This window comes from Ooceraea biroi, chromosome 13 (assembly GCF_003672135.1).
Source record: "Ooceraea biroi isolate clonal line C1 chromosome 13, Obir_v5.4, whole genome shotgun sequence".
In the NCBI taxonomy this organism is placed as follows: Eukaryota; Metazoa; Arthropoda; class Insecta; order Hymenoptera; family Formicidae; genus Ooceraea; species Ooceraea biroi.
Window position 1 is genome coordinate 7919875 of NC_039518.1, and position 23078 is coordinate 7942952.

A 23078-nucleotide genomic window follows, 5' to 3' on the forward strand; every position below is an offset into this window, starting at 1 on the left:
GCTTTAATACATAAAGCGCAATATAATTAATGCCATAAAATATTCATACACAAATTATAACGGAGATAGTAAAACAAAATTAATAACGACGAAATAATTCTTCAAATGTATAATAATATAAGTAATAACAATATAAAGATAATAATATAAGTAATAAAAATAACTGATAAAAGTATTATTATTACATAATATAATTTTAAACATATTCGTTCATGACAAACTAAATCTTCATCAATGTAAAGTAAATTTTTCAATTACTAACAGTATCGTTAACCATTGTTGATTTGAATATGGGTTGCGTATCGCTTCTAGGTCGAACATTCAACCAGACTCCACCTTCGGGCGCCATTGCTATGCCGGCCTTCTTGAATTTAGGTGGTATTGTGGTTTTTGCGCAAGGTTTTAATTCGCATCGTGCCAACAGGTGAAACAACAAGACTTTGATTACCAAAAGAGCGAATCGGATGGCTATGCACATTCTTGGACCCGATCCGAACGGTAAATAATACGGCGAGTTGTGGTGCGCATTATCTAAGAATCTCTCGGGACGAAACTTTTGTGGCTCGTCATAGTATTTCTCATCGCGATGAAGCGCGAAACTCGGGATCCAGAAGATCATACCTTCCTTCATGATAAAAGGCTTCTCGCCCGGAAGCGAAGGCGGCAGCTCATACGTGTTATCGCATATTCTTTCCAAGAAGGCGACCGGTGGATACAATCTGAGGCCTTCGTTTATTACTGCGTTTAAATATTCAAGTCGATTAATGGTCTCGTAAGTCACTTCACCATTCGACTCCTTCACAACCTGATCGATCTCTTCCTGCAACTTCTTCTGAACTTCCGGATTAGTCGCAATCTCGTAAGCGACGAATGACATCGCGGTCGAGGTGGTGTCGTAGCCGCCGAAGAAAAATACGAACGCTTGCGCGGTCATGTCGTCGAGGTCCAGTTCCCTTCGACCTTCCTTGCCCCTGATGTCCATCATCAATTGCAACATGTCCGGGCGTGTAATATTTTCGGAGTCCCGCATGTCGATCGTGCTCTTTATAATTCCCTTGAAGAAGTTCGATATGTGCTTGGGAACGATTCTTACACGGAGAATGCCTCCGAGCCGCGGAAAGTTTGAGAGAAACAGGAACTTGAGAGTGAGGAATAGCGAAACGGTTGTCACGTTTTTACCGTAAATGAAAAACTTGTTCGTTCGGTTCTTCATGCTGTTAATCTTAATCCCAAAGGCGCACGTAGCGATCGCATCGTTCGTGTATCTGGCAAACTCATCCTTTATATCCATGTCTCCTTTACCCTCTGGTAATGTCGAAAGAAATTCGGCAAAGTCCACGGCACACTCCGATATCAAGCTGAACATGATCTTTATCTTGCTGGACGTGAAGGAAGGACTCAGTAGAGCTCTTACGTCTCGCCACTTCCGTCCTTTAAGAGAGAACAGATTCTTTGAGAACAGGCTGTCGTTAAGATCTGCGAAGCCGCGCCGGTCGTGAAACGACTCGAAGTCCTTTATCAGGATAGATCTGATTATTTCCGGATCACGAAGCAGCAACATCGGGATCGTATTAGCGTAGAATCCACAGTATTTGGCGTCCGGAAACTTGTTATACAGAGTTATGAGGAGATCGGGAAATGCTTTTCGGCAAAAAAAGGTGGGCGCTAAGTTGCCGAATATCGGAACGGGCGGCACGTGAATCAATCCATGTCTCTTGAAGAAGTTGAAATTCCGAAAATTGAAATAATAGATGCTGAGAATAACTATCACGATCGCCAACGGTATCGTCCAATAATATTCCATGGTGATTCGCGAAGCAAGCAAATGTTCGCGCAAAGCTTATCGGGAGGGTGGTGCGATACTGCCGCGGCGAGCCGCTGTGACTAACTGCTTGATGCGAACTCTTTTACCTCAATATAAAAGGAGACCGGGGCGAAGTCGTCATCAAGCCACCGGACACGTCACTGTGACAACTTCACCGCGGTAGCTTCACTCTATTTTTCCGTTTCACGTGCGTTATTGTTGCAAGAAAATGGTACGCACATGCGTCGCAAAAAGACTCCCGTTGACAAGGAGCAAGTCAGAAAGGCAGCTCTTCCTGTGAAAAAGGATAAACTTAAGATTCAAGTAGCCGCAAAACAATTCGGAGTCCCGAGAGTCGTTACGTTGAATGACTGGTTGAAAAATAATAATGATGAAATAGCACACTTGGAAGTCGTGGTGGTACGATATCAGGGAGGCTTATCGGTGAGTAATGTAAATTAATGTAAAGCAAATGTAATGTACATTTGACGATTTGTAAACGCATACACTCTACTCAGCGAAGTTCATATTCATGCAACGTCTTAATTTCACATGCATGTTATGAACATAAAGTGACACTTTGATGGAATATTTACATTGTAACAACATGTACTGTGGGCTATCTGCGTAGGAAACTCGGTTCAGCCTTTGAGTTCGCCAAAAAATTGAATTTGAAGATACCAGCATCGGGAGAAGCCACTCGCATGGCCGGGGAAGATTGGTTAACCGGATTTCTCAAAGGACTTACTCGTACGTAGTTTCTCACGACTCGATACTTGCTCTGCATAGTGTAGAGTAATTAATAATAGCTGTTTTCTGGAATAATAATATTTATGGATGTCGTAGCATTAATAATAATGTTTGAAATTGTTGGTATATACTGTCATAGATACGTGCGTATTGCAAAATGGAGTTGAGCCATCTGCATAAGAGGAATAACATTACCATTGAAAATATATATGCTTAATTTCCAGTTTATAAGAATGGCGTATACATGACATGTATAGTTGTGTTTTCTAGTAGCGAAAAATTTTTGGGAATAAAAATGCATTCAATTTATTTAATGTATTCGATAAAAAACCATACTGAATAATAAAAAAAAGGAATACATCAAAATATCTCGAAGTGTGTTTCATAATAGCTAATTCGATATTTTTATTTTTTGGTAGGTATTGTTGCTTGTTGACAGATAAGAGTTGCTATTCGTTACTATCAATCTTGTCAAACAAATAGTTAGACGTGATCAACTTGAGACAACAGGCCATGTATTAAGTTGATGGAACGTTCATATACAATAATTTGAAAAAGTATCCTTGGGAACCAACCAAGACGCAGCTTTAATACATTCAAGCGTAATATTATAATTCATTCCATAAAATATGCATACACAAATTATAACGGAGATAATAAAACAGAACCAATTAAATGACAAAATAATTCTTTTACTTTATAATAATATAAGTAATAACAATATAATGATAATAATAATCAAGGTAATAAAAATAACAAGAAGAAGTAACTGATAAAAGTATTATTATATAATTCTAAACATATTCTTTTATGAGAAAATAAATCTTTCTAAATCTAAAGTGAATTTTTCAATTCTCAACAGTGTCCATTGGTGATTTGAATATGGGTTGCGTATCGCTCCTACGTCGAACGTTCAACCAGATTCCACCCTCGGGCGACATCAGAAAACCGGTCTTCTTGAATTTAGGCGGTATTGTAGTTTCTGCGCAGGGCTTTAATTCACATCGTGCCAACAGGTGAAACAACAAGACTTTGATTTCCAAAAGAGCGAATCGGATGGCTATGCACATTCTTGGACCCGACCCGAACGGTAAATAATACGGCGAGTTGTGGTGCGCATTATCTAAGAATCTCTCGGGACGAAACTTTTCTGGCTCTTCAAAGTACTTCTCATCGCGATGAAGCGCGAAAATCGGGACCCAGATCATCGTACCTTTCTTCATGATAAGTGGCTTCCCGTCGGGAAGTGCAGGCGATAGTTCATACGTTTTGTTGCATACTCTTTCCACGAAGGGGATCGGTGTATACAATCTGAGGCCTTCGTTTATTACGGCATTTAAATAATCAAGTCGATTAATGGTCTCGTAAGTCACTTCACCATTCGACTCCTTCACAACCTGGTCGATCTCCTCCTGCAACTTCTTCTGAACTTCCGGATTAGTCGCAATCTCGTAAGCGACGAATGACATCGCGGTCGAGGTGGTGTCGAAGCCGCCGAAGAAAAATACGAACGCTTGCGCGATCATGTCGTCGAGGTCCAGTGCTCTTCGACCTTCCTTGCCCCTGATGTCCATCATCAATTGCAACATGTCCGGGCGTGTAATATTTTCGGAGTCCCGCATGTCGATCGTGCTCTTTATAATTCCCTTGAAGAAGTCCGATACGTGCTTGGCTATCACCTTCACATGGAGGATGTCTCCAAGTCGCGGAAAGGCTGTGAGAAAGACGAACTTGAGAATGCGGAATGGCGGAAAAGTTGTCACGTCTTTGCCGTAAACGAAAAACTTGTTCGTCGGGTCCTTCATGCTGTTAATCTTAATCCCGAAGGCGCATGTGGCGATCACGTCGTTGGTATACCTGGCAAACGCATCCTTCATATTCATCTCTCCTTTATCCTCTGGTAATGTCGAAAGAAACTCGGCAAACTCCACAGCACACTCTGACATTAGTGTAAACATGATCTTCATCTTGCTGGACGTGAAGGAAGGACTCAATAAAGCTCTCACATCCCGCCATTTCTGTCCTTTAAGAGAGAACAGATTCTTTGAGAACAGGCTGTCGTTGAAATCTGCGAAGCCGCGCCGATCGTGAAACGACTCGAAGTTCTTTAGTAGGATAGATTTGATTATTTCCGGATCACGAAGCATGAGGATCGGGGTCGCCATATCGTAGAATCCAAAGTATTTAGCGTCTGCAAACTTGTTATACAGAGTCACCATGTAATCGGGAAATGCTTTTCGGCGAAACATGATGGGCGCTGTGTTGCCGAATATCGGAACGGGCGGCACGTGCATCACTCCATGTTTCTTGAAGAAGTTGGAATTCCAAAAATTGAAGAAATAATAGATGCTGAGAATAACTATCGCGATCGCCAACGGTATCGTCCAATATTCCATGGTGATACGTGAAGACCTCCCAGCAAACTGTTCGCGTAAAGCTTATTGGCAAAGTTGAACAATACTACCGCAGCGAGCCGCTATAACGAACTGCTTGATGCGAATTCTTTTATTTCAATATAGGGGAGACCGGCACGAAGTCGTCACCGGAGCGGAATCGTCATTACAGTTATCTCAAAATATGTATCTTGCGTGAGCTCGCCATTACTGTTAATGTAAACGCCACTCATGATGCCCATGTGACTAACGGGGTTTAGAGAAGTTATGTCATGTTGTGATTTTCATTACAACAAACGCGTTTTCGGACGTCAAAAGTGAAAGTTTATGCACATTAACACTTTTTAGTGTTTTAAATATTATTTCCTCTCCAAATCCCGTGGTAAGGTGGATTCTACAGAGTATGTATGCTGAACACGTATTCAGTGAAGTTGTTTTCATTTTCGTAATACTTCATCAGCGACCAAACTTGAAATCCATGTCCGGGACGAAGTTGTAACCGGACTCGTTACTGTGACAACTTCACCGCGATAGCTTCACTCTATTTCCGGTTGCAAATGCGTCAGTGTTGCAAGAAAATGGTACGCACGTCGCAAAACGACTCCCGTCGACAAGGAGCAATTCTTGCGGCGACAAAAGATAAACTTAAGATTCAAGTAGCCGCAAAACAATTCGGAGTCCCGAGAGTCGTTACGTTGAATGACTGGCTGAAAAATAACAATGATGAAATAGCACACTTGGAAGCTATATAGTCGTACGATATCATGGAGGCTTATCGGTGAGTAATGTAAATTAATGTAAAGTAAATGTAATGTAAATTTGAAAATTTGTAAACGCATACACTCTACTCAGCGAAGTTCATATTCATGCAACGTCTTAATTTCAAATGCATGTTATGAACATAAAGTGACACTTTGATGGAATATTTACATTGTAACAACAATGTACTGTGGGCTATCTGCGTAAGAAACTCGGTTCAGCCTTTGAGTTCGCCAAAAAATTGAATTTCAAGATACCAGCATCGTGAGAAGCCACTCGCATGGCCGGTGAAGATTGGTCAACTAGATTTCTCAAACGACTTCGAATATATCCATATGCAAACTAGAAGCCACAAATTTAACACATGTCACCAGTTTCAATCGACAAATGTAGAAAGGTTCCTGGCGCTGCTAAAATTTGTGATAAATATCATTTTCCGACTTACTGCATACCTATGGAATTTGGATGAGATGGGAATAACAGCGTTCAAACACCGAACAGAGTCATCGGACGTTACGAAATAAAACAAATCGAACGAGTGACATCTGCGGAGCGAGTAACCATCGTAACTTTAGTGATGGCGATGAAACGACTGGGCATTCTGTACCTCTTTTTTTCATTTTTCTTTGTAAAAATGTCAAGAGACATTTCCTTAATAGCGGACCACCAGGTGCACAGGTACACTGAATCCAAGTGGTTAGACGAACGCATTTGTCAAATTTTTACAGTCCTGCCAGTCCCATGCGCGTGCTTTCGTCCCGCTTTACTAATACTTAACAATCACGAATCATATTTGTACATCGCTGGTCTCGACTATTGTAAAGCGAATGGAATAATTGTCATAACATGCCGCCGCTTTGTTCTGTTTTCTATTAGCGAAGAGGGAGGGAGAGTCCTTACAAATAAAATAAAAATACATTTAATTCTTTTTAATGATATGTACTGCATTCGATAAAAAATAATAATTAATAATAAAAAGCAGTAATATATAGAAGTATCTCAAAGTGTATTTCAAGATAGCTACTTCAATATTTTTATTATCTTTCTTTTTATGTATTGTTGCTTGTCGTTAATTGTCGGTGATGAGTTGTTCTAGCCTTGACGTACGAAAACGTGGACGTGATCGAGTTGATCGACTTGATGCAACAAGCAATTACTTGAATTGATGAAACATTGATAAAAACTAATTGGAAAAAGTATTCTTAAGAACCAAACAAGATGCAGGTTTAATAGGTAATACATTCAAGCGCAATATAATTAATTCCATAAAATATGCGAAAACAAATTATAATAGTGACAATAAAACAGAATTAATAACAACGACAAAATACTTCTTCAAATTTATAATAATATAAGTAATAACAATATATAATGATAATAATATAGGTAAAAAAATAACTAGAAGAAATAACTGATAAAAGTATTAATATATACATATATATATGTATATATATAATATAGTATTATTATATAATATAATTCTAACCATATTCGCCCATGACAAAATAAATCTTCATCAATGTAAAGTAAATTTTTCAATTTCTACCAGTGTCATTAACCATTGTTGATTTGAATATGGGTTGCGTATCGCTCCTGCGTCGAACGTTCAACCAGAATCCGCCCTCGGACGATGTTACAAGGCCAGTCTTCTTGAATTTAAGCGGTATTGTGGTTTTTGCGCAAGGTTTTAATTCGCATCGTGCCAACAGGTGAAACAACAAGACTTTGACTTCCAACATAGCGAAACGATTAGCTATGCACATTCTTGAACCCGATCCGAACGGTAAATAATACGGCGAGTTGTGGTAAGCATTATTTAAGAACCTCTCAGGACGAAACTTTTCTGGTTCATCATAGTACTTCTCATCGCGATGAAGCGCAACCACCGGGATCCAAACTGTCATACCCTTCTTCATGATGAAAGGCTTCCCACCTGGAAGTGCAGGCGGTAGCTCATACGTTTTGGCGCATAGTCGTTCCAAGAAGGCGACCGGTGGATACAATCTGAGGCCTTCGTTTATTACGGCGTTTAAATATTCAAGTCGATTAATGGTCTCGTAAGTCACTTCACCATTCGACTCCTTCACAACCTGGTCGATCTCTTCCTGCAACTTCTTCTGAACATCCGGATTAGTCGCAATCGCGTAAGCGACGAATGACATCGCGGTCGAGGTGGTGTCGAAGCCGCCGAAGAAAAATGAGAATGCTTCCGCGATCATGTCGTCAATGTCCAGTGCTCTTCGACCTTCCTTACCCCTGATGTCCATCATCAATTGCAACATGTCCGGGCGTGTAATATTTTCGGAGTCCCGCATGTCGATCGTGCTCTTTATAATTCCCTTGAAGAAGTCCGAAACGTGCTTGGCTATCATTCGCAAATGGAGGACGTTCCCGAGCCATGGATAAGTCCTGAGGAATACCAACTTAAGAGTGCGGAATCCCGAAAAATTTGTCGCGTCTTTGCCGTAAATTAAAAACGTGTTCGTCGGGTCCTTCATGCTGTTAATCTTAATCCCGAAGGCGCATGTGGTGATCACGTCGTTCGTATATCTGGCAAACGCATCCTTCATATCCATATCTCTTTTATCCTCTGGTACTGTCGAAAGAAACTCGGCAAAGTCCACGGCACACTCCGACATCAAGCTAAACATGATCTTCATCTTGCTGGACGTGAAGGAAGGACTCAATAAAGCTCTCATATCCCTCCATTTCTGTCCTTTTAGAGAAAACAGATTTTTTGTTAACAGGGTGTCGTTGAAATATTCGAAGCCGCGCCGATCGGGAAATGAGTCGAAATTCTTTATCAGGACAGATTTGATTATTTCCGGATCGCGAAGCACGAAGACCGGAGTCGTCGTAGCGTAGCATCCGAAGTATTTAGCGTCTGCAAACTTGTTATACAGAGTCACCATGTAATCGGGAAATGCTTTTCGGCGAAACATGATGGGCGCTGTGTTGCCGAATATCGGAACGGGCGGCACGTGCATCACTCCATGTTTCTTGAAGAAGTTGGAATTCCAAAAATTGAAGAAATAATAGATGCTGAGAATAACTATCGCGATCGCCAACGGCATCGTCCAATATTCCATGGTGATACGTGAAGACCTCCCAGCAAACTGTTCGCGTAAATCTTATTGGCAAAGGTGAACAATACTACCGCAGCGAGCCGCTATAACTAACTGCTTGATGCGAACACTTTTATTTTAATATAGAGGAGACCGGCACGAAGTCGTCACCGGGACGGAATCGTCAGTACAGTTATCTCAAAATATGTATCTTGCGTGAGCTCGCCATTACTATTAATGTAAACGCCACTTATGATGCCCATGTGACTAACGGAGTTTAGTGAAGTTATGTCTCATGTGTCATTGTCATTACAACAAACGCGTTTTCGGACGTCAAAAGTGAAATTTTATGTACATTAACACTTTTTCATATTTTAAATATTATTTCCTCTCAAATCCCGTGTTAAGGTGGATCCTACAATCACGAATCACATTTGTCCATCGCTGGTCTCGACTATTGTAAAGCGAATGGAATAATTGTCTTATCATGCCGCTGCATTGTTCTGTTTTCTATCAGCGAAGAGGGAGGGAGAGTTCTTACAAATAAAATAAAAATACATTTAAGTCTTTTTAATGATATGTACTGCATTCGATAAAAAATAATAATTAATAATAAAAAGCAGTAATATATAGAAGTATCTCAAAGTGTATTTCAAGATAGCTACTTCAATATTTTTATTATCTTTCTTTTTATGTATTGTTGCTTGTCGTTAATTGTCGGTGATGAGTTGTTCTAGCCTTGACGTACGAAAACGTGGACGTGATCGAGTTGATCGACTTGATGCAACAAGCAATTACTTGAATTGATGAAACATTGATAAAAACTAATTGGAAAAAGTATTCTTAAGAACAAAACAAGACGCAGCTTAATACATAAAGCGCGATATAATTAATTCCATAAAATATGCGAAAACAAATTATAATAGTGACAATAAAACAGAATTAATAACAACGACGATATACTTCTTCAAATTTATAATAATATAGGTAATAACAATATATAATGATAATAATATTGGTAAAAAAATAACTAGAAGAAATAACTGATAAAAGTATTAATTTATACATATGTATATATATAATATAGTATTATTATATAATATAATTCTAACATATTCGCCCATGACAAAATAAATCTTCATCAATGTAAAGTAAATTTTTCAATTTCTACCAGTGTCATTAACCATTGTCGATTTGAATATGGGTTGCGTATCGCTCCTGCGTCGAACGTTCAACCAGAATCCGCCCTCGGACGATGTTACAAGGCCAGTCTTGCTGAATTTAAGCGGTATTGTGGTTTTTGCGCAAGGTTTTAATTCGCATCGTGCCAACAGGTGAAACAACAAGACTTTGACTTCCAACATAGCGAAACGATTAGCTATGCACATTCTTGGACCGGATCCGAACGGTAGGTAATACAGCGAATTGTGGTAAGCATTATTTAAGAACCTCTCAGGACGAAACTTTTCTGGTTCATCATAGTACTTCTCATCGCGATGAAGCGCAAACACCGGGATCCAAACTGTCATACCCTTCTTCATGATGAAAGGTTTCTTACCTGGAAGCGTAGGCGGCAGCTCATACGTGTTATCGCATATTCTTTCCAAGAAGGCGACCGGTGGATACAATCTGAGGCCTTCGTTTATTACTGCGTTTAAATATTCAAGTCGATTAATGGTCTCGTAAGTCACTTCACCATTCGACTCCTTCACAACCTGGTCGATCTCTTCCTGCAACGTCTTCTGAACTTCCGGATTAGCCGCAATCTCGTGAGCCATGAATGACATCGCGGTCGAGGTGGTGTCGAAGCCGCCGAAGAAAAATATGAACGCTTGCGCGGTCATGTCGTCGAGGTCCAGTTCCCTTCGACCTTCCTTACCCCTGATGTCCATCATCAATTGCAACATGTCCGGGCGTGTAATATTTTCGGAGTCCCGCATGTCGATCGTGCTCTTTATAATTCCCGTGAAGAAGTCCGATACGTGCTTGGCTATCACCTTCACATGGAGGATGCTTCCGAGCCATGGAAAGGTTCCGAGGAATAAGAACTTAAGAGTGCGGAATCCCGAAAAATTTGTCGCGTCTTTGCCGTAAATTAAAAACCTGTTCGTCGGGTCCTTCATGCTGTTAATCTTAATCCCGAAGGCGCATGTGGCGATCACGTCGTTCGTGTATTTAGCAAACGCATCCTTTATATCCATATCTCCTTTATCCTCTGGTAATGTCGAAAGAAACTCGGCAAAGTCCACGGCACACTCCGACATCAAGCTAAACATGATCTTCATCTTGCTGGACGTGAAGGAAGGACTCAATAAAGCTCTCACATCCCGCCATTTCTGTCCTTTTAGAGAAAACAGATTTTTTGTTAACAGGGTGTCGTTAAGATCTGCGAAGCCACGCCGATCGGGAAACGTCTCGAAATTCTTTATCAGGACAGATTTGATTATTTCCGGATCACGAAGCAGGATGACCGGGTTCGTCGTAGCGTAGAATCCAAAGTATTTGGCGTCCGGAAACTTGGTATACAGAGTCATCTGGTAATCGGGCAATGCTTTTCGGCGAAACATGATGGATGCCATGTTGCCGAATATCGGATGTGGCGGCAGGTGTATCACCCCATGTCTCTTGAAGAAGTTGAAATTTCGAAAAAGATAATAGATACCGAGAGTACCGATCACGATCGCTAACGGTATCGTCCAATATTCCATGACGATACGTGAGGATCTCACAGCAATCTGTCCGCGAGCAACCAAGCGGCTCGGCGAGCTTGAGCGATACTGCCACAGCGAGTCGCTGTATCTAACTGCTTGATACGAACGCTTTTACGTCATTATATATACTGAGAATTCTGTTGATATGATGAGAATGATTCTGATGATGCAAACCTTTGCCCGATTGCTGTTACGCAACATTCTCGTACGTTGCTTTTGATTAATACTTTACATTAACACATTAACTTTTACTTTACATTAATACGTGCTTCGTATAGTGTAAAATACTTAAGAATAACTGTTCTGTGCGTTAATATGTCCAGATACCATAATTTACGGATATCAGTAATGTAATAATGCTTGAAAATGTTATTACTAACTGTCACAGATACGTACACACTGCAAAATGGACTTGTGCAAACTGTATAAGAGGAATAACATCCTCGTTAAAAATGCCTATGCTTAATTTATTTCTAATTTATAAAAATGGGATATGCATGGCATTTATAGTTCTGCTTTCTTTTAACGAACGAGATGTGGAAATGAAAAGGCATTCAATTTTTTAAAATGATAGTTACCGCATTAAATAAAAAATAATAAAGAATAGTAAAACAAATTATTACATAGAAGTATCTGGGAATGTATTTCATGTCAGCTGATTCAACATTTTTATTATCTTTCTTATGCATTGTTGCTTATCGTTGATACGAATTACTCGTTAATATCAGTTTTGACGGACGAAATCTTGGGCATGATGCAATTGAGGCAACAATGACATGTCATTCAACAATGAATGACATGTCATTGAGTTGATGAAATGTTTATATAAAATAATCGGAAAATTTATTCTTGAGAATCAAACAAGACGCAACTTTATTATATTGAAGCACGATGTACGAAAAATGCTCTAAATACTATAAAATATGCGCAAGCAAGTTATAATGAAGATACTGAAAAAGAATTAATTATAAAATTACAATTATGAACAAAATAATTCTTCTAATTATGATAATATACGTAATAACTATATAATAGTACTCGTGTTAATAAAAGTAATTACGGGAAGTAACTGATAGAAGTATTTTTATTATATAATCGTAAACACATGTTCGTTCATGAAACAAACCAAATCCTTATCAATCTAAAGAAAATTTAAAGTTAAAAGGGTTTAATTACTAACAATGTCATTACCCATTGTCGACTTAAATGTGAATTGCGTATCGCTCCTACGTCGAACGTTCAACCAGAAGCCGCCCTCGGGCGATATTGCAAGACCAGTCTTGCTGAATTTAACCGGTATTGTGGTTTTTGCGCAAGGTTTTAATTCGCATCGTGCCAACAGATGAAATAACAAGACTTTGACTTCCAACAGAGCGAATCGGTTAGCTATGCACATTCTTGGACCGGATCCGAACGGTAGGTAATACAGCGAATTGTGGTAAGCATTATTTAAGAACCTCTCAGGACGAAACTTTTCTGGTTCATCATAGTACTTCTCATCGCGATGAAGCGCAAACACCGGGATCCAAATTGTCATACCCTTCTTCATGATGAAAGGCTTCTCGCCTGGAAGCGTAGGCGGCAGCTCATACGTTTTGGCACATAGTCGTTCCAAGAAGACGACCGGTGGATACAATCTGAGGCCTTCGTTTATTACTGCGTTTAAATATTCAAGTCGATTAATGGTCTCGTAAGTCACTTCACCATTCGACTCCTTCACAACCTGGTCGATCTCTTCCTGCAACTTCTTCTGAACGTCCGAGTTAGCCGCAATCTCGTGAGCCACGAATGACATCGCGGTCGAGGTGGTGTCGAAGCCGCCGAAGAAAAATATGAACGCTTGCGCGGTCATGTCGTCGATGTCCAGTTCCCTTCGACCTTCCTTACCCCTGATGTCCATCATCAATTGCAACATGTCCGGGCGTGTAATATTTTCGGAGTCCCGCATGTCGATCGTGCTCTTTATAATTCCCGTGAAGAAGTCCGATACGTGCTTGGTTATCATTCTCACATGGAGGATGTTTGCGAGCCGTGGAAAAGTCCTGAGGAATAAGAACTTAAGAGTGCGGAATCCCGAAAAATTTGTCGCGTCTTTGCCGTAAACGAAAAACGTGTTCGTCGGGTCCTTCATGCTGTTAATCTTAATCCCGAAGGCGCATGTGGCGATCACGTCGTTCGTGTATTTAGCAAACGCATCCTTTACATCCATATCTCCTTTATCCTCTGGTAATGTCGAAAGAAACTCGGCAAACTCCACGGCACACTCTGACATTAGTGTAAACATAATCTTCATTTTGCTGGACGTGAAGGAAGGACTCAATAGAGATCTTACATCCCTCCATTTCTGTCCTTTAAGAGAGAACAGATTCTTCGAGAACAGGGTGTCGTTGAAATCTTCGAAGCCGCGTCGATCGGGAAACGTCTCGAAATTCTTTGTCAGGATAGATTTGATTATTTCCGGATCACGAAGCAGGAAGACCGGGGTCGCCATATCGTAGAATCCAAAGTATTTGGCGCCCGGAAACTTGGTATTTAGAGTCATGATTAAATCGGGGAATGCTTTTCGACGAAATATAATGGATGCCATGTTGCCGAATATCAGAAGTAGCGGCAGGTGTATCACCCCATGTCTCTTGAAGAAGTTGAAATTTCGAAAAAGATAATAGATACCGAGAGTACCGATCACGATCGCTAACGGTATCGTCCAATATTCCATGATGATACGTGAGGATCTCACAGCAAACTGTCCGCGAGCAACCAAGCGGCTCGGCGAGCTTGAGCGATACTGCCACAGCGAGTCGCTGTATCTAACTGCTTGATACGAACGCTTTTACGTCATTATATATACTGAGAATTCTGTTGATATGATGAGAATGATTCTGATGATGCAAACCTTGCCCGATTGCTGTTACGCAACATTCTCGTACGTTGCTTTTGATTAATACTTTACATTAACACATTAACTTTTACTTTACATTAATACGTGCTTCGTATAGTGTAAAATACTTAAGAATAACTGTTCTGTGCGTTAATATGTCCAGATACCATAATTTACGGATATCAGTAATGTAATAATGCTTGAAAATGTTATTACTAACTGTCACAGATACGTACACACTGCAAAATGGACTTGTGCAAACTGTATAAGAGGAATAACATCCTCGTTAAAAATGCCTATGCTTAATTTATTTCTAATTTATAAAAATGGGATATGCATGACATTTATAGTTCTGCTTTCTTTTAACGAACGAGATGTGGAAATGAAAAGGCATTCAATTTTTTAAAATGATAGTTACCGCATTAAATAAAAAATAATAAAGAATAGTAAAACAAATTATTACATAGAAGTATCTGGGAATGTATTTCATGTCAGCTGATTCAACATTTTTATTATCTTTCTTATGCATTGTTGCTTATCGTTGATACGAATTACTCGTTAATATCAGTTTTGACGGACGAAATCTTGGGCATGATGCAATTGAGGCAACAATGACATGTCATTCAACAATGAATGACATGTCATTGAGTTGATGAAATGTTTATATAAAATAATCGGAAAATTTATTCTTGAGAATCAAACAAGACGCAACTTTATTATATTGAAGCACGATGTACGAAAAATGCTCTAAATACTATAAAATATGCGCAAGCAAGTTATAATGAAGATACTGAAAAAGAATTAATTATAAAATTACAATTATGAACAAAATAATTCTTCTAATTATGATAATATACGTAATAACTATATAATAGTACTCGTGTTAATAAAAGTAATTACGGGAAGTAACTGATAGAAGTATTTTTATTATATAATCGTAAACACATGTTCGTTCATGAAACAAACCAAATCCTTATCAATCTAAAGAAAATTTAAAGTTAAAAGGGTTTAATTACTAACAATGTCATTACCCATTGTCGACTTAAATGTGAATTGCGTATCGCTCCTACGTCGAACGTTCAACCAGAAGCCGCCCTCGGGCGATATTGCAAGACCAGTCTTGCTGAATTTAACCGGTATTGTGGTTTTTGCGCAAGGTTTTAATTCGCATCGTGCCAACAGATGAAATAACAAGACTTTGACTTCCAACAGAGCGAATCGGTTAGCTATGCACATTCTTGGACCGGATCCGAACGGTAGGTAATACAGCGAATTGTGGTAAGCATTATTTAAGAACCTCTCAGGACGAAACTTTTCTGGTTCATCATAGTACTTCTCATCGCGATGAAGCGCAAACACCGGGATCCAAATTGTCATACCCTTCTTCATGATGAAAGGCTTCTCACCTGGAAGCGTAGGCGGCAGCTCATACGTTTTGGCACATAGTCGTTCCAAGAAGACGACCGGTGGATACAATCTGAGGCCTTCGTTTATTACTGCGTTTAAATATTCAAGTCGATTAATGGTCTCGTAAGTCACTTCACCATTCGACTCCTTCACAACCTGGTCGATCTCTTCCTGCAACTTCTTCTGAACGTCCGAGTTAGCCGCAATCTCGTGAGCCACGAATGACATCGCGGTCGAGGTGGTGTCGAAGCCGCCGAAGAAAAATATGAACGCTTGCGCGGTCATGTCGTCGATGTCCAGTTCCCTTCGACCTTCCTTACCCCTGATGTCCATCATCAATTGCAACATGTCCGGGCGTGTAATATTTTCGGAGTCCCGCATGTCGATCGTGCTCTTTATAATTCCCGTGAAGAAGTCCGATACGTGCTTGGTTATCATTCTCACATGGAGGATGTTTGCGAGCCGTGGAAAAGTCCTGAGGAATAAGAACTTAAGAGTGCGGAATCCCGAAAAATTTGTCGCGTCTTTGCCGTAAACGAAAAACGTGTTCGTCGGGTCCTTCATGCTGTTAATCTTAATCCCGAAGGCGCATGTGGCGATCACGTCGTTCGTGTATTTAGCAAACGCATCCTTTACATCCATATCTCCTTTATCCTCTGGTAATGTCGAAAGAAACTCGGCAAACTCCACGGCACACTCTGACATTAGTGTAAACATAATCTTCATTTTGCTGGACGTGAAGGAAGGACTCAATAGAGATCTTACATCCCTCCATTTCTGTCCTTTAAGAGAGAACAGATTCTTCGAGAACAGGGTGTCGTTGAAATCTTCGAAGCCGCGTCGATCGGGAAACGTCTCGAAATTCTTTGTCAGGATAGATTTGATTATTTCCGGATCACGAAGCAGGATGACCGGGTTCGTCGTAGCGTAGAATCCAAAGTATTTGGCGCCCGGAAACTTGGTATTTAGAGTCATGACTAAATCGGGGAATGCTTTTCGACGAAATATGATGGATGCCATGTTGCCGAATATCGGAAGTGGCGGCAGGTGTATCACCCCATGCCTCTTGAAGAAGTTGAAATTTCGAAAAAGATAATAGATACCGAGAGTACCGATCACGATCGCTAACGGTATCGTCCAATATTCCATGACGATACGTGAGGATCTCACAGCAAACTGTCCGCGAGCAACCAAGCGGCTCGGCGAGCTTGAGCGATACTGCCACAGCGAGCCGCTGTAACTAACTGCTTGATACGAACGCTTTTACGTCAATATATATACTGGGAATTCTTCTGATGCAAACCTTTGCCCGATTGCTCTTACGCAACATGCTCGTACGTTGCTTTTGATTAATACTTTACATTAACACTTTTTACTTTACATTAATACGTGCTTCGCATAGTGTAAAATACTTAATAATAACTGTTCTGTGCGTTAATATGTCCAGATATCATAATTCGCGGATATCATTAATGTAATAATGCTTGAAAATGTTATTACTAACTGTCACAGATACGTACACACTGCAAAATGGACTTGTGCAAACTATATAAGAGGAATAACATCCTCGTTAAAAATGTCAATCCTTAATTTCTAATGTATAAGAATGGGGTATGCATAACATTTATAGTTCTGTTTTCTTTTAACGAACGAGATGTGGAAATGAAAAGGCATTCAATTTTTTAAAATGATAGGTAGCGCATTAAATAAAAAATAAGAAAGAATAGTAAAACAAATTAATACATAGAAGTATCTGGGAATGTATTTTATGTCAGCTGATTCAACATTTTTATTATTTTTTTTATGTATTGTTACTTGTCGTTGATACGAATTGCTCATTAATATTAGTCTTGACGGACACAACAATCTTGGGCATGATGATATTGAGGCAACGTGTCATTCATTGATTTGTTGAAATGTTTATATAAAATAATCAAAAAATTTATTCTTGAGAATAAAAAAAGACGCAACTGTACTATATTGATATACAATGTATAAAAATGTTCTAAATACTATAAAATATGCGCAAGTTATAATGAAGATAATGTAAAAGAATTAAGTATAAAATTAAAATTATAGACAAAACAATTCTTCTAATTTATAATAATATAAGTAATATATAATAGTAATAATCGTGTTAATAAAAGTAATTAGGGGAAGTACCGATAAAAGTATTTATATTATATAATTTTTATCATATATATCGTAAACACATGTTCGTTCATGAAACAAAATAAATCCATATCAATCTAAAGAAAATTGAAAAGTTTTTAATTACTAACAATGTCATTAACCATCGTCGACTTAAATGTGAATTGCGTATCGCTCCTACGTCGAACGTTCAACCAGAATCCGTTCTCGGGCGCCATATTAAGACGTGTCTTGCTGAATTTAACCGGTATTGTGGTTTTTGCGCAAGGCTTCAATTCGCATCGCGCCAGCAGGTGAAACAACAAGACTTTGACTTCCAACAGAGCGAATCGGTTAGCTATGCACATTCTTGGACCGGATCCGAACGGTAGGTAATACAGCGAATTGTGGTACGCCTTATCTAAGAATCTCTCGGGACGAAATTTTTCTGGCTCTTCATAGTACTTCTCATCGCGATGAAGCGCAAACACCGGGATCCAAACTGTCATACCCTTCTTCATGACGAAAGGCTTCTCGCCTGGAAGCGTAGGCGGCAATTCATACGTGTTTTCGCATATTCTTTCCAAGAATGGGACCGGCGGAAACAGTCTGAGACCTTCGTTTATTACTGCGTTTAAATATTCAAGTCGATTAATAGTCTCGTAAGTCACTTCACCATTCGACTCCTTCACAACCTGGTCGATCTCTTCCTGCAACGTCTTCTGAACTTCCGGATTAGTCGCAATCTCGTAAGCGACGAATGACATCGCGGTCGAGGTGGTGTCGAAGCCGCCGAAGAAAAATATGAACGCTTGCGCGGTCATCTCGTCGATGTCCAGTTCCCTTCGACCTTCCTTACCCCTGATGTCCATCATCAATTGCAACATGTCCGGGCGTCTAATATTTTCGGAGTCGCGCGTGTCGATCGTGCTCTTTATAATTCCCTTGAAGAAGTTCGATACGTGCTTGGCTACGATTCTTACATGGAGGACGTTTCCGAGCCGCGGAAAAGCTCTGAGGAAGAAAAACTTGAGAGTGCGGAATCCCGAAAAATTTGTCACGTCGTTGCCGTAAACGAAAAACCTGTTCGTCGGGTCCTTCATGCTGTTAATCTTAATCCCGAAGGCGCATGTGGCGATCACGTCGTTCGTGTATTTAGCAAACGCATCCTTTACGTCCATGTCTCCTTTTTTACCCTCTGGTAATGTCGACAGAAACTCGGTAAAGTCCACGGCACATTCCGACATTAGCGTGAACATGATCTTCATCTTGCTGGACGTGAAGGAAGGACTCAATAAAGCTCTCACATCTCGCCACTTCTGTCCTTTAAGAGAGAACAGATTCTTCGAGAACAGAGTGTCGTTAACACCTTCGAAGCCACGTCGATCAGGAAATGAGTCGAAGTTCTTTGTCAGGATAGCTTTGATTATTTCTGGATCGCGAAGCAGGAAGATCGGGGTCGTCGTAAAGTAGAATCCAAAGTATTTGGCGCCTGGAAACCTGTTATACACAGTTGCGATGTAATCGGGGAATGCTTTTCGGCGAAACATGACGGATGCCATGTTGCCGAATATCGGAAGTGGCGGCACGTGAATCACCCCATGTCTCTTGAAGAAATTGAAATTCCGGAAGAAATAATAGGTGCTGAAAATACCTATCACGAGCGCCAACGGTATCGTCCAATACTCCATGATGACACGTGAAGATCTAGCAGCAAACTGTCCGCGTGCAACCAAGCGGCTCGGCGAGCTTGAGCGATACTGCCGAGCGAGCTGCTGTGAGCAACTGCGTGATACGAACGCTTACATCATCATATATACTTGAGTCTTCTGATGCAAACCCATGCTCAATTGCTATTACGTAATACAATTGTATGTAGTTTCTAATGATATCACTACTTACTCGTTTTAAAAATCATATTTAACGGATTCGATAACGTGTAATAAGAGGTAGGTGATACATGAAAGTATTATATATGTGTAAGTCGTATTATATATATTATATGTCGTAATTATTATGGAAAATAACTTATCAATATATATACATTTAATAATAATTAACAATTATTGCAATGATAATAAATTTCTATTAATGGTATAATATTATAATTTCAGCATATGTCGCATCGTTATGAATCTAGAAGAGTAGTCTCGTAATCTAATCTTTCGTTATGCTGTATCATGTCTATTACATCATCCTATTACAGATATCTCGCGACCTTGCACGAATATTGTGATGAATAAATCGTTCCGGCAATCATCCAATTGACTCCCTTTTAGCAAAGTCAAAATAATAATTTGACGATGTTTACACAGAAACCTTAGATGACACCGATTCTAATTACGGTTAAAAAATTATAATAGTATTATTAAGTATAATTAAGAAGCTAATATATAAATTTAAATTTATATATTTAATTTTTCCATACGATACTTTCAAAAAAGCATTAAGAGATACCTATCACAAGGATTTTAATTATAGTTATGGAATGAAGAAATGCGAGAATGCGAGAATATTAAAAAAATAATCTTTAGTTTTTACATTCTAATAGAGCGTCTCAAAATATTCCATTACTTCTTTACGTTTTAACTTTATTTTGCATACAGTTATTCTATACATATTAAAGAAAATGTATATGTATACACATTAATTAATTTGATTATCGTAATGATAATGTTATTCGAAATACAATTATTTTTCGGACATTATCATAAGATATACCAGTCTTTCGAGCTTTGTTTCTTTCACTCAAACAGTGTCGCATTTAAAAGTGCATATTTCATTGTTGCTTCTGCGAATTTAAATCATTAGTCACCGCACCGTTAGTGCTCGAGGATACGTTAGCTTTATCACTTCGTGGTTGAACCTTCAGCCAAAATCCACCTTCCGCCATCATGTTAAATACTTTCTTACTCAGCTGCAGTGGGTGGCTAGTTTTTTCACACATTTTCAATTCGCAACGAGCTAACAGATGAAACAGCATGACCTTCGTCTCCATTAACGCAAATCTGTTGCCTAGGCACATCCTTGGGCCCATTCCGAACGGGATGTATGCGCCTGAGTTTATCTCCTTTTTGCTCTCATTCAAGAAACGCTCGGGATTGAATACATTCGGATTGTCAAAGTATTTCGGATCCCGCTGAAGGCCGTAAACGGGGAACCAGACGTTCATCCCTTTCTTCACCACGAAGGGCTTGTCTCCCGGAAGCGCAGGTGGCAACTCGAAGTCTTGCACACACATCCTATCCAGAAACACCGCCACGGGCCACATCCTCAAAGCCTCGTTGATCACGGCGTCCAGATACTGCATTCCGTTGAGCGCCTCGTACGTCAATTCTCCGTTTGCCGTCTTCAGCACTCCATCTACTTCCTCGCGCAGTTTCGCCTGAATCTCGGGATTAACGGCGATCTCGTGCGCGGCGAAGCACATTAAGATGGAAACGGTGTCGAAACCGCCGAAGAAGAAGAGAAATGCCTGCGAGGTCATGTCTTCGATAGTCAGTTCTTTGCCGGGGCCCCGTTTACCTCTGGTGTCCATCATTAGTTGCATCATGTCCGGGCGCACGATATTTTGTCTGTCTCTAGAATCCACCGTCATTCTTATGAGGTCCTGGAAGAACTCGCCCACGCGGTTGTTGACGAATTTGATCCCTAACAAGCTGGTGAGGCGCGGCCAACTTCTGACTAAATAGAACTTCATAGTGCGCGCTAAATCGAAGGTCGTTAGTTCTTTCCCGTAAACGTAGAAATCGTTATCGGGATTCCTCATGGAATCGACGCTGATGCCAAATGCGCAGGTCGCGATCACGTCGCTCGTGTACCTGGTGAGGCAGTTCTTCATTTCCATGGTGCTCTTTTCCGATGGCAACTTCGACAGGAAATCGGTGAAATTAGCAGCACAGTCGGACATCAGCTTGAACATGCTTCTCATCTTACTGGCCGTAAAGGCGGGACTCAGGAGGGACCTTACGTCCCGCCATCTGTCGCCACGCAGCGAGAACAGATTCTTGCCGAACAGCGGATCATTAGTTTCGTCGATGAAAGCACGATGATCCGGAAACACATCGAAGTTCTTCACGCCGATGGATTTGATGAGTTCCGGATCGCGAATCATCACTATTGGATTCATACCGTCGAAGAAGCCGACGTATTTAGCGTCCTGGTTCAGGTTGTAGACCGCGTGGACAATATCGGCAATTGTTTTTCGGCGAGCGAAAACTGGTCCCATGTTGCCCACGATAGGCAACGGTGGTACGTGAAGAAGTCCATGCTTTTTAAAGAAATTCAATTCTTTGAAGAAATAGTAATAGGCAGCGACGGTGCCCGCTAATATAGACAGCAGTATCCAAACGTCCATAGTGGCGGCAAGGCCGGCTGCGGCACTGATCACTCCGATGTCGTCACGTCGCGAGCGAACGGATGACTGCTGTAGCTGCAGCAACTCCCACCATTTATACGTTCGTCATGCATCGCTCGTTTTACGTAAGGCGACGTATGCAACGTCAATTGAAAGCAACAGTGAGAGAAGAAAATCTATGTGGCGAGAGCCGGATATAATTAATTAATAGAGGAAAGTCCCCGATTATGAGATACATATCGATTTTGCCGAATGTAAGGAAATCTATAGGCAGAATTTTAAAATGTAATACGTTCTCTTGAAGAGAATTTAATAAGCTTTAGGTTGGTCAAATGAAAAATCTAATTTAAATATTATTTTTTCTGAAAATTAAAAAAATACGCAAGATCGCGAAAGTGTGCTACGAAATAAGATACCTTGAGAAATCGGTGCTAAAAGTGCAAAATACATCAGTATTGCAAGTAAAAAACTTTATTATTCCTTGTTTCTCTAACCTCCATAGTCAGATTCTATAAAAATTAAATACTCAAAAATTCGTATTAACTTTTCTTTAACCTTAACGTAGTATTTTCTTTCTTTTTATTACACTATGTACTCTTCATATTCGAGCAATAATTATCTCATATTAAGAGTACCCTGAATACGAGCCACGCGCCTAGCGGTTCCGCGATCATGAAATCTAACCTCTACGATTAAGCAATTCAACAAATCGCGTATTTTCCTGTTACTACGATTCTACTCTATCATTGCATACTGAATTTATTGCCAACCATTTCTTTATTATGTAATAAACAAGGTTTAAAGACTAACCTCAAGTTCCTTTG

The 23078-nt window shown here is 40.0% G+C and overlaps 5 protein-coding genes across 5 annotated transcripts; all 5 read right to left on the reverse strand.

Moving 5' to 3' along the window:
• Nucleotides 1-131: 131 nt before the first annotated feature.
• On the reverse strand, nucleotides 132-7030 carry LOC105277277. The gene is made up of 2 exons (XM_026974763.1): nucleotides 3473-7030; nucleotides 132-1754 (listed from the first exon to the last, which is right to left on the reverse strand). The coding sequence occupies exons 1-2, from the start codon at nucleotides 4948-4950 to the stop codon at nucleotides 251-253; spliced, it is 2982 nt and encodes a 993-aa protein (XP_026830564.1). The 5' UTR covers nucleotides 4951-7030; the 3' UTR covers nucleotides 132-250.
• Nucleotides 7031-7167: 137 nt separating this feature from the next.
• On the reverse strand, nucleotides 7168-12205 carry LOC105277278. Its single transcript, XM_026974764.1, has 2 exons — nucleotides 10008-12205; nucleotides 7168-8748 (listed from the first exon to the last, which is right to left on the reverse strand). Exons 1-2 carry the CDS (start codon nucleotides 11477-11479, stop codon nucleotides 7242-7244), a joined length of 2979 nt encoding a protein of 992 aa, XP_026830565.1. The 5' UTR covers nucleotides 11480-12205; the 3' UTR covers nucleotides 7168-7241.
• A 345-nt stretch (nucleotides 12206-12550) lies between these two features.
• LOC105277280 lies at nucleotides 12551-17364 on the reverse strand. Its single transcript, XM_026974762.1, has 2 exons — nucleotides 15446-17364; nucleotides 12551-14152 (listed from the first exon to the last, which is right to left on the reverse strand). Exons 1-2 carry the CDS (start codon nucleotides 16914-16916, stop codon nucleotides 12651-12653), a joined length of 2973 nt encoding a protein of 990 aa, XP_026830563.1. The 5' UTR covers nucleotides 16917-17364; the 3' UTR covers nucleotides 12551-12650.
• A 322-nt stretch (nucleotides 17365-17686) lies between these two features.
• LOC105277288 (cytochrome P450 9e2) lies at nucleotides 17687-20317 on the reverse strand. Its single transcript, XM_020030980.2, has one exon. It carries the CDS (start codon nucleotides 19586-19588, stop codon nucleotides 18038-18040), a length of 1551 nt encoding a protein of 516 aa, XP_019886539.2. The 5' UTR covers nucleotides 19589-20317; the 3' UTR covers nucleotides 17687-18037.
• A 154-nt stretch (nucleotides 20318-20471) lies between these two features.
• LOC105277281 (cytochrome P450 9e2) lies at nucleotides 20472-22345 on the reverse strand. The gene has a single exon (XM_011335527.3). The coding sequence runs from the start codon at nucleotides 22252-22254 to the stop codon at nucleotides 20677-20679; it is 1578 nt and encodes a 525-aa protein (XP_011333829.2). The 5' UTR covers nucleotides 22255-22345; the 3' UTR covers nucleotides 20472-20676.
• Between the last annotated feature and the right edge of the window lie 733 nt (nucleotides 22346-23078).